This window comes from Pavona decussata, unplaced genomic scaffold (genome assembly GCF_977016875.1).
Source record: "Pavona decussata unplaced genomic scaffold, jaPavDecu1.1 SCAFFOLD_42, whole genome shotgun sequence".
Lineage (NCBI taxonomy): Eukaryota > Metazoa > Cnidaria > Anthozoa > Scleractinia > Agariciidae > Pavona > Pavona decussata.
Window position 1 is genome coordinate 620,001 of NW_028145464.1, and position 12,500 is coordinate 632,500.

The window sequence follows — 12,500 nt, forward strand, 5'->3', positions numbered from 1 at the left end:
GAGCTGCTATGCAACCTTTTGGCACGAAATTTGACTACTCTGTTGGCTGATAACGTTACTAAACCACGCTGATGAAAAATAAACAAAAAACAGTTTTCCAATTGTCCATATAAAATAAATTCCAAAAAATGCAATGAGACCTTTAGCCCAATGTTTAAATCAATACGTGCACTTTCTTTTAAAATTTATGCTCAAGCTAAAGAAATACATGTTTTCCTTTTGAAAAAAAAGTAGAAACAAACAAACAAACAAACAAGAGAAACGTAGAACGAAGACTTGCTATGTTCTTTATTGATACATAAAGCTTTCTTTTTCGGAATTACGTACTTATGTGTCCCCGATTGTATAGCTATGACATTAAATCTGTGTGGTTTGTTAGGGTTATTGGAAAACGTCAACAATCAATTTAATTCCAAAATTTTGACGACGGGAAAAAATTTTCTGAGGTGCCCTGATAAATTAATTATCCTTATATTACCGTTTACCACGTGCACGAAGTACAAAACCGAGAGAACTGGAAAACACAACGTCTGGACGGTCATTATGCGATGAATCATAGTGTCTCAACTGAATATTTTTTTCTTTTAGAATTATCACGTTTTATTAGGTTACGATACATTTTGATATTATTGTCTTTGTTTCACGTTGTACAAAATAGTAAAAAATGTAAATTTCGTTGCAGGGATTTGTCTGGAAATGGTTTTAGCAATCTGTCTTCAGGAATTTTTTCCACCCTCAGGGCACTTGAGTTCATGTATGTTTGTCACTATTAGTTCGCTTTGTATTATTTGTTTTAATACATTTCCTTCTAAATAAACCTTAGTACACGCATCATAAAAAGTGTGGGTACCGCAGCAAGGGTCATCTAAAACGGCTGCTACAAAAATTATTTGTCCCATGCAGAGAAATATGAAACACAAACTTTCTGATAGGAGAATTTTGCAAAGTGAGTCTGTTATTTTTCAGCTATCGGCTCCAACAAAATGGAAGATAGTCGAAGAATTGGTGACGCAACGTTGATCCTTTACAATCATTGTTAATGTCAAACAAGGTTGTTCTGGTATTTAATTGCTTCTGATTATGTCAAGAGAGAATGCAGAATAAAGATCACCGGCTTCTATTGTTGCCCTTTGTTGCTTTCTTATAGTGTATTTTGGGTAATTAGCTATGTAGGCGTTAGTATGAAAAAAGAAAAGGAAAAGAAATTAATTGAAAGTGCAACTCACGCTGTTTGGTACCTAAAAGACCAACGAAATGGTTTTTAATTACTTTTGCTCATAAATCTAAAAAAACAAGTCCTATGTTTTCTTTTTCTTTTCTTTTCTTTTTTTTTTTTAACTTTGCAGTAACTTGGCAGATAATAAACTCAAGAACATTTCCACCGGTCTTTTCTGGAATCAAGAGTCTCTCAAATATCTGTGAGTATCAGGGTACGCCCTGTCGTTTTTCTATTAGGGTTGAGGTGTCAGCATACGTTTAATTAGTTACTGTGCTTTTTACATGTAATAACACGAAATCAGAATTATGAACTAAATTTTAATGTTAACACTCCTTCGTCTTCAAGTATGTTGGTCTTGAACATCACTGACTGATTGGTTGATTGATTGATTAATTGATTGTTTTATTGATTGACTTACTGACGGGCTGCCTAACTGACTGACTCACTGATTGACTGATTGATTGATTGATTGATTGATTGATTGATTGATTGATTGATTGATTGATTAGTTCGTTGGTTGGTTGGTGGCTGAACAGTACAACTAAACATTATGTACGAGCATGCTCTGCGAGATAACACTCGATTGAAAGATGTTCAACGATTAAGAATTAAAGAAGTCGCCAAATATCAATAATTGTTGGTAAAAGGCTACAACTAATTTTTTTGATATTTAGTTAAAACTACAATGCTACACAATTTTAACGTTGATTTTTGTCGTTGTTGTTTGTTTGATTTTTTTTTTTTTTGGCGTATTGGAGGTTTGCGTATTTTATTTTCGTTTTCACTAGAATTCTTCAAAATAACAGTATCCGCTCTATACCAGAGGAAGCCTTTAACCTCACAAGCCTTAAATACTTGTAAGTGTTAAATAAAGGTCTGACAACAGTGCAAGGATAGCTGTAGTAAACCTTTCAATAAGTAGCTAAATCACTTTTAAAAAAAGTCTGGATGTCTTTAACGCAATTATTCCAACTCGTTCAACTTAAACTATTTGGCAGAACTACCCAGGAACAAAATTAATAACAATAATAATAATAATAATAATAATAATAATAATAATAATAATATAATTCTTTATTAAAATATTCCACACAAATTGCTTTTTACAAGTTAAAAGTATATAAAAAAGAGCTATTAAAAACCTATTCACATTTCATTTCGATTTAAAAAAATAAAAGATAATATTTTCAAGCAATAATGTTTTTGTAAAGAAAAAGAAAAAAAAAACAAATGTCATGAAGTTTAAAAAAAAATGAAATTCGGCATTTTAAAATCAGTTCCACCTTATAAAAAGAAAAAAAAAACAATTAACAAAATACACATCTCTCAAATGGCCCCTTCTGCAGTTTCAATGTCAATGTCCGCGTTCTTGATGTCACGTTGAATTCTTCGTAATGTCCTAGAACCTTCAAGACAGACGAGTGCAGATCTTAACAGTGCGAATGAAAATCGGCTTCTGATCCATGACATGGTTTTGATAATAATAACAGTAATAATAATAATAATAATAATAATAATAATAATAATAATAATAATAATAATAATAATAATAATAATAATAATAACAACTTTATTTATCCTGATAAAAGACCGGTCAGTCAAACAACAAAGGTTGATAGACTGGTAATAGGAACGTCTTTTAAGCTAAAAAAGGTAACGAAAGATATCTCGTCGTGTACTTGTGTTCTCCAAAACACCTTAAATTTAGTCATTTCAAGTTGTTGTTTCTTGGTGGACGGCGAAGAAATGTGCCAAAATTGATAATGTACGTGTACATCCACTGTACTTCAGGCTAAATCCTATTGGTTTATAATGTCGTTGTTACCGTCCTTGTAGGAGCTGGTCAAAAAACTCAAATTTTTCTGTTGACTTCTAGACATATTTTTTTGAATATTGATAATATTATGGAAGACATTACCGTCTACACAAGTTACTTTGAACACTAGAGTTTGCACACCATATTTCAATCAAAAAGAAAATGAAAGCGACGAGTATACAAAACCTGATAAATAGCATGATTGTTCATTAACATAGCGATCTTCAAAGTCGCGCAACAGATTCCAAAACTCACAAGTCGAAGATTAGCTAGACGATAATGATGTCAAGCATTTTTGTAAGCCTTGCGAAATGTTACCCAAAAAGGGACATAATTGCAAAAGAGTGGGTGGTAAAATTATTGTACTGCGTTCGTCCTTAGACGAAACAAAATGCTGGTGTTGTGCGACGGGTACTTATTCCAAATAAATCCGTTGGTGGAGGGATTATGTCCTCCTTTTCCGTTATAACATTTTGCAAACGAAGTTTTACCCACAAAGAAATTGGATACCGCTACCAATATAGTATCAGATGTCTACTGGTCCATTGTCATCATATATCAGATGACAATTCATAAAAGGTATTCGAAACTTCGAGTGATCCATGCAGTAAGTCCTTGTGTCGGATCATATATATGCCTTGGTTATTTGAGCGGGTGAATGTCTGGCCTAGCTAACAACTGTTTGGAAAACAGAAGCACAGATCATGAAACCATTATTGAGCAAACTCTTTAGTCCAAAACAGGGGCGCCATAACTCGTCAGAGAAAACAACAACAGTAGCATTGATTCATATGTTCGAAACTTTCGATGCAAGGTAGCTTCTACCCGCAGGTTGAAAAGATATGATAGACCGTAGGGGAGGGGCATGGGGTTGTTGAGCTACAAAATCCACTGAACTGTCGGTATCATAAACTATTCCTACATGGAAGTAAACTGATCAGGGCCCGCCATTGGCGACGGAAAGACAGGCTTGCGGTCTTGAGGATGGCAGAGTATAGCATAGAAACTGATTTCACGGTCATTTGGCACCTAAAATAGAGAAGCTTGAAGACCAATTACTGAGTTCACTGTCACCAACTGCTACATAATACCTTTATCCGGAGACAATTCAATAATTAAGATAATTAAACAAGCTACCAACTAGCGCAATAAATTTTCTTTCTCTCGGCAGATTGCTGTCAGATAATCCTATACATTCCATTGGACCTCGCGCATTTGTTTTGTCAAAACAAGTTCTCTTAATGTGAGTATATGTTGGAAAATATTCAATTCCGTTAACGCTTTTCGCGGTTAAAGCATGCTCTTAATACTCCAGGGTGTGTTGTGACTCCTGACAACAAGAGAGCTCTTCCCTGTGGCAATTTCTGTTGTTGGCGCATGGCTGGTGACTTAGATTGACCAACGGGAGTATCTCCAGCGGCGGCTTCTACCAATAAAGCCGAATTAACGCAGGCAAAGCCAACAACCGAATATTATTCAAACTTTCTAAGAGTAAGATCGCAGTAATGTTATAGGGAAATTAAAGGGCTAATGGATGACGTGTTTTAATGGCGATTCTTGTGTTGGTTTTGTGATGCGAGCGCGCGTTTAGAGACGTCAGAAATGAGCGAGTCCCCGGCCTTCCTCATTCTTCTGTATTGACTCACAACATATTAAAATTTGCTTAAAACGGCCACAAATCCCTTCCGAATCACACCCAAGGCACAACGACAACTTCATGTTGAGATGCTGAGACTGGGCTGCCTTTGTTGACTGAAATTATGCATGTTTCCCACATTCCCTGCTCATGGTCCAACGAAAATGATAGAATAAGTTAACCCTAAATTCCACTCACATATCTCACTTGTCCCTAAGCATCCAAAGGCCCTTTTGGAGAAGGAAAAACTAAATCGTGTGACTCCAGAGGTTCGGCTCAGATTGTAATGAAAGCAAAATAGTCGTTATGGTCGCTACAGACCTCTAAAACATGCAAAGTTTAATTCATTTAGTATTGAAGGGACATCACGAGGTCGGAGGTTAAAGTGCTACATAAGGGAGGATGCCATTTTCGGAAGAGCAACAGTCGCTCGTGAAATCATCGGATGAGATTTTTTTTTCCAAATAGTTTCTAATAGTTAATAATTAAGCTAAAGTGTTCGTTCCTTAAACAAGGACCCGCTCTATTATAGGGATAGCTGCTCCCACTTTTGTCACACAGTCACCGCTTCAACGCCGCCATATTAGGGATGGCGGTCATTGTGAGCAAGTACGAAGTAAACGTTGCGGAATTGGTATGTCAAGAAATAAAACCAAAGTTGTCTTGAAATAATCACCTGAGCCCTTAAAATAATATTTTGGTCAAGATATATTGCAATTGAGCCACAAAAACAAATTAGGAAATCTCTAGCTTTATTCACGAGGCAAATACGCATACGAATTTCAAATTGACTTATTATGTCAAACGGAATTTGCAACGTTTACAGCTCGGTGTCTACAATGGAATGACTGGCGGCTTGGCTAGGCCATGGGTTCCTTTCATAGTGCGGGTCCGTGTTTAAGGTACACAAATATGCCTTTAAATTTACCCTTAAAAACTTAAAGGTAAAGGAAAAGAAAACAACAGACTTTCACCTTTCAAAAACTCCATTTTCACTGGATCTGATAACCTACAGATACGTTATTTTTTTAATTAATTATTATTATTATTATTTTTTTCACCTTTTTACGGCTAAGAGCATCGTTCTGTTGTTCGTTTTTTTGACCTCTTGACCAACCATTTCAGGCCCTTTCAAAATGTGCAGGTCGCCCCAAAGAAAATTGCGCTTCGAGTATTTGACGTTAAATTCAATTTTTCTAGTTCTCTAAAAGGATTCTGACGCCAATCTACTAGCCGGTTGATTGGCGACCGAAACTTTAGCATTTGTCGTCTTTTGTTTAACTTTACATCTCGTTTTGTAACGAAGCCACCTTTGCGCTCGAATGATATTACGGGTCAACCGTGACAGTTTTTGATAAATTTATTTATTTGGAAAAGAAAGTTGTCCTTAGCGATTATCAAAACAAAGATTCAAGGGTTATCGATGTAAAAGGCTCGTCATAAACCTGATACTCTTATGAATGGTATCAAATAGCACAATAGATAGCAAACATACAAACAAACATTATGGAACCCATAATGTTATTTATGTTGCGACATGATGCTTACGTGATAACCCGTTGAGGTCTTTGGTGTGAGGTACCAAGATTTTGTAAAGTCTAACCAATGATGTGTTAAAGTGGTTCCGACTAGGTTTATAGTGGAGATTCCTTGTTAAAAGCGTCCTTCCTTTCCTTACCTTCAGAGTGTTCATATCAAGGGACAATTTTTTCTCGCTTCCTCCCCTTTCGCCAGGCAATGGTTATCACTGTTTCTTTGTCTTTGTCTACAAGTCAATATATATTAGTGGGGTTGTTTTTCCGCCCCACGTTTGTTAATTAAGTTTAACCGTTTACATTTATCGCGGTGTTATCAGCTTTAGCCTTAATTCAATTAAACCTGCCACATCCGTGGCCAGATTCATCCAACACAGTTATGTGTTTTTATACTCTGCGCTCCTCGGTTGCGTGAAACTTACCACAGAGCTCACGTTTGACATTAGGCTGGTCTAACAGGCAAATGTGGCGATATAATTTTTGTTTCTTGTCGTTAGATACATGATACGGACAAATTTGGAATCCGTTAGCTCTACATCTCTCGTTGGGGCATCCAAGCTAACCACTAAAATGTGAGTATCAAAAAAAAAAAAAAAACTCTTCCGTGATTAAACAGTACGGTGTTCTATTTATACCGGTCTTACCCGCACTCCTTAACCTATGGATATCTGACGGCCGCTTCGATTCAGACGATAGATACAGATTGAAAGGGAACATGTATAAGGTGGAAGGGACAATATCATCTGAAAGGAGCCACCTTGGACTGGAGAACGGATAACACGAACACGTTTATTGATCATCTTATATCAAAATGCTAACGAGTTGATCTTGGCTGTTTCTCTTGTATTCACTTGGGAAAGACCACTGCAAATAGAAAAAAATAATGGGCAGAAGGGGGAGGGAGAAATAAAGTGGAAGGTAATACGGAATCGAAACGGAAGGAAAGATAAAGAAAGAATGAAAAAGAAGAGAGAGAAATAGAAAAAAAAAATAGAAATATTGAGAATAGAAGGGAGACACTGAACAGGTAAAAAGGGACGAGAGAATAAATGTGATAGGATATCAGAAAACTGGTAGTCTGGTAGAATAAGAAATATATAAAATGCACAATGTCAAAATCAATAACGCAAAATAAACCTTTCCAGTATGTTGTAGTTTAAACATTTTATTTTGCTACCGCTAAAAAAAAAATGCAAATATGCAAACGTGCAAATGGTATAATTACAACTGCTGTAAATTGTATCGTCATTTGCCATAGGGTCATATTCAAAAATACGCTTAAAAAAAAGGCTGCACATTTCGACATATTAGAAAAATATATTTCCTTGAAATCAGCGTTGCTCTTTTTTTTGCATTAATGGTTCAGTCAACCCGTTTAAAAGCAAATATTTTTGTACCTTCTGCAGAAGCATGAAAAATGGAGAAATAGGTACTATGAAATTCATGGATGCCAATGACACAGAGCGCTGCAAAATCCAGCTGTAAGTGTTCAACTAATTATTTTCTGAATGTTTTATTGAGCAATTCCTAGATTTGTAAGCTAAGTATTTTATTATTCATTTCTATTTCTTGCGACCTGCGATGAAGTGGCTTAGGAGAAGGCGAATCAGAAGACATCAACCTCTCAGAGGAGTCATCACAGTGGCCGATGAGACTGGCTTTTTTGGCTGCTGGGTTTGCAAATAAATCACTTGGAGAATACAGACTCCTTCCATGTTTAACCGGCACGTTTTTGAAGCCAGGAAACTATACCTGCCTGGAGTGTCCAGCAGGTGAGTCCTTTCAAGCGTCTATCCTTTGTTTTTGTAGAATATCACGTAAGCCCTATCTAGATCGAACTATTTTCCGTGTTCTGACGTCCCCTCAAATACCGTAAATGCTTGAATTAGCGCCAGGGGTACTTATTTAATTTTCTGGGTCAAAAAGGGGGCGTTTCTAAATTTCGGCCTCAGAATAATATTGTTTTTATTTCAAGTAAACACGAAAGTGAAGGGCCTATGCACTCACATGGATATTTCCCTCGAAGAAATGAGAAGAAAACCTGCAAAACTTTAATGGTCTAAGATTTGTATTTGTATTACGCGCAGTAGCTCACAACACAGAACATATATGTTAATGAAAACTAACCGTGATGTAGTGAAACATTTGTTTAAATAGATCCGGAAACGTATCCTCAAAAACGTTTAGATATTTACATTTTTTAAAGCTTATGTATGCGAGCTTACGCAATAAACGCTTCAAAATTCTGGTAAAATTGGTAAAGCGACCTACAGAGAGCCATTTTTATCGGTCAATCAGATGGAAGAACGTGACTGATTTTAGTCGATTTTAGTCTTAGTTGAGATCATGAGGCGGATTTTACAACAAACGGAAAAAAAGAAAAGAAAAGAAAACGCCCTTAATATACAGTAGACTTTCACTATCTACAACAAACAAAGCAGACAAAAATTTCTTCAAGACAAAAGAACTTCGGGATAGCCAGTGGCAACTTTACTGTAATCCCTACCCATGTCAAGAAAAATGAGTTTATGCCCCAGGCAGGGACGATTACTGTACTCTACAGCGTTCTACTTAGCCAAGTCAAATTATAACAAACGATAAAACTAAAGTAAATATTATTTGCATTCTCAAATCGAAATACCTTATTCTCTTTAATTTTCGCGGGTTCTTAAATTCGCGATTTTAGAAAATTCGCGAACTTAAAGACCTGCGAAAAATAACGACCGCGAACTTTGATCTCACGAAATTTAATTGACATAGAAAAATCATGTATTTGTGTTTTCAAGGGTCCTAAACAATTTTTAACACAAGGTGTTAGTACAAGGAGCTATCATCTATCAACTTTAGATGTTAATCAATGTCAAGATTCGCCTCAAGCTTTTCTTCAGCATCTGAGTAATCATCTTCGCACAGTTCCTCCAATACAATCCTTTGTACAATCGTCAAATTGACCATCCTGTTCCGGGTCCTTGTAGTGTCCAGTTACGAGTGTCTTGTATCTTTTCATTATTGTCCTGTTCCTTGGTGTATCGTCCATTTCACATATCACCTCAACAGGAATTTCCAGACCTACCTGAAGCAATGGGGATCGACGACAGTTTTCATCAGTAACGATACTCTCGATACTCCATAATATAATGACTCGGAAGAACAAGAAGCCTTTTTTTATTACTGAAAGACTGACTTTTAGATGAATACAGCTGCCGCAAAGGGACAGCATATTGATTCTGTTTCGCTTGTTGATTAACGTACAATTTTTGTAAGAAAAGAAAAAATGATGTCACTTAATCGCTAATTTCGCGAAATTAAATTCCCACAAACACAATTTTTCTCTGCGATCGCGAAATTAAAGATTCGCGAAATGTGCCGAGAAAATTTTCGCGAAATTTAAGTCCCGCGAAAATAAAGGAGAGTAAGGTACTCTCGAATTCCAAAAATGCTTTCTCACGTACCTCCATGTAAAGGAAGGGAAAATTGGTTTATCGCGTCGGATCGAAGTAGAAATCAACACCGCGCGAGCGCGCTTACATAAAAGATTTTAGAACTTTCATGTCCGCGCATGATGAAAACTAAGTACAGTGGATAATTTACAGATTCGATTTAAGTATAGAAGCATGTATAACTGGCCGTCGATAAAACCCGGAACATGGAACATTCCGGAACATTCCGGAACATCCCGGAACATTCCGAAACATTCCGGAACATCCCGGAACACGAAAAAAAAATTAAGATAAAAAAAAAATAATAATAATAATAAATTAAACAAAAATAAAGGAAAACATGAAAAAAAAGTGAAATTAAATGAAATTACATTGTATCCGAAAAAAATTCATATAAGAAGAAGTACGGAGTAGATGGGAGGGTAGTATAAATGGAGTATGTACTTCAATAGTATGTACTTCATGTATCTCCTATTATAATAGGGGATATATGAAGTACCTACGATAAATGGGGTGTTGTAACTGACCACACTGAATGAAGGCGCAAGTACTTTCCCGCCATTTGCAGCACGTGCTTATCGCCCGCTACGCCAGATCTGGATCAGTTCCGGCTCGGCTGACCAAAGAATCAATTTCCTGATGTTCGGAGTGGAACTTAAAGTCGTTCGCGCAGTCTTTTTACCAAAACCCTCCCGGGCTCCCCGCGTCTTCGCCTAGGGCCTCACGTTCCGTATTTGTACTCCTTTGTTGGTCGTTCGGGAGCTTAGACCCGTTTCTCGAACGAAAGCCACGAAAACTTCTCTGCCCTTCCATGCTATTTTCAATGAGACCAAACCGAGAATCAACAGAATGCGGCAACCTCTATCATGTCGCTGTCGTGTTAGATTTTCTAAGCAGTCCGATCAGCCTTGCAGAAATTTGAGTCATTTATATTTTTGGCTGATTAAATCTTTCACAGATCCTGCGTATACTTGCAGCATTTTCGTTGCGCGGTTCCTTGTAGATTGTTTGCTTTTACAAAGCTGTTCTCTATGCTTATAACTATTTTTCATATGAACAAAATTTCCCGTTAGGCCTGTTTGTTTTTAAGTTAAAATCCACTGAAAATAGCCGGAACTGATCAGTTTCTGGCGTAGCGGACGATAAGCACGTGCTGCAAATGGCGGGAAAGTTCTTGTTCCTTCATCCAGTGTGGTCAGTTCAACACCCCCATTTATACTACCGTCCCACCTCTCCTCCTACTCCGTAATTCTTCTTATATGAATTTTTTTCGGATATAATGTAATTTCATTTTATATAAATATACACACTTTTTTTCATTTTTTCCTTTATTTTTGTTTAATTTATTATTATTAATTTTTTTTTGTATCTTAATTTTTTTTTTTTGTTCCGGGATGTTCCGGAATGTTCCATGTTCCGGGTTTTATCGACGGCCGGTATAACTGAGTATCATAGTTTGCCGCTAATCACAGAAAGAAAACAGACCAACCGACTTCTCGGCCGCTACCAACTGCACATGCGGTAGTACTGATAAGAGTGATGTTAAGTTTGTTAAGGAGCTAAGGATTGCTTACGAATTTCATGGTGTTAGGTTAGCAGCTATTGATTGAAGCCGAGGATCCCCTTCAGTTGAATCTATTTTTTTTGGTTGAAACATTGAGAGAATAAACTCTCATTTTTAATGCCGCAGAAAAGGTGTCGTTAAATAAAAAATGAGCTATTAGAAGATCCTGTTTATTTTTCGCAAAATTCACATATCTTCATGAAACAAACATCGGTTGGTTTCTAGTGAACACAAATGAGTTCTACTTCCTTTTTTTTTAAATTAAGTTTACTTTAGTTTGCTTTACTTTAGCCTCAACAGAAACAGATACACCATTGGCATTGAAGTTCAGACTCAAAATATAATCCTTACATCTTTTTTTAACTGTGTTAAAGGGCGGCCAAAGTATTACTGAAATAGCACCTGTTTCTATCAAGTTTAATGCTACCTTAAAGATGGTGCCTTCTAATTATAATACAAAGTTATTTTTGCGCAGTTTATGACTATACAGAAAAAGAAGAAATTTCCAATGACTATTGGAATCCCAAAAAATAAATTGGGGGTAACCACCCATTTTTTTTTTTTTTTTGAGATAATTAATCAACAATAATTCTAAAGGCAAGTGAAAAGAAACGATAAAAACGAACAACGTTTCGGAGTCGTAAAATGCCATTATCAAGTTCGAAGTTATAGGCATTTGTTTCCAAATTGAAGCTTTCTTATTTCTGAAAAATGCATGGTTATCCCCCAATTTTGTTTTTGGATACCAAGAGTACTTGCTAAGTCCTGCTTTCTACGCATAGCTTTAGACCGCGCAAAAATTCCCTTCTATTGCTTGTATTGGTGAACACCACCCATAGAAAAACCCGAGTATCTCGAGAAACGCCGAACATATGCGCAGTAACAAAAGTAGACGCCGTCGTTAAGGTGTGCAGAAAATTTGAACAGGGACCGACAGCATGGACGTTGATTAGCCTTTAGCCACTGGTCCGTTTAAACCGAAGCATTCAAACTTAGCGCTGAAGGTGATCACAGAGCATCAAGGTTTCATGTCTTTTGCTTTAGTCTTACGTTGCAATATGCCAAATATTATTCACTGGATGTATATTTTTTTTTATTTATTTATCTATCTATTTATTTAATTATTTATGTATTTATTTTTTTGTTTATTTATCTTTTTGTTTTATTTGTTACCGAAAGAGGTCCGATGTTTTAAAATGTACAGTTCTACCATAACATTAATCAAAACCTCTTCTAGTGATGCTCAATTTTTTATTAAACTTGGGGCTACAAAATTATCAACACTTTCTG

At 36.3% G+C, this 12,500-nt stretch overlaps 1 protein-coding gene across 2 annotated transcripts in view; it reads left to right on the forward strand.

The window, feature by feature from the left end:
- LOC146482843 (uncharacterized) overlaps nt 1-12,500 on the forward strand; it is a 22,981-nt gene that overhangs the window by 1,121 nt on the left and 9,360 nt on the right. Inside the window, exons 2-8 of one of the 2 annotated variants that reach the window (XM_085106649.1) lie at nt 683-754; nt 1,347-1,418; nt 2,008-2,076; nt 4,207-4,278; nt 6,704-6,778; nt 7,613-7,687; nt 7,794-7,978. In XM_085106649.1, coding sequence (XP_084962775.1) covers nt 683-754; nt 1,347-1,418; nt 2,008-2,076; nt 4,207-4,278; nt 6,704-6,778; nt 7,613-7,687; nt 7,794-7,978 — 620 coding nt within the window. The remainder of the gene's footprint in view (nt 1-682; nt 755-1,346; nt 1,419-2,007; nt 2,077-4,206; nt 4,279-6,703; nt 6,779-7,612; nt 7,688-7,793; nt 7,979-12,500) is intronic. The other variant, XM_085106650.1, reaches the window with a different exon arrangement.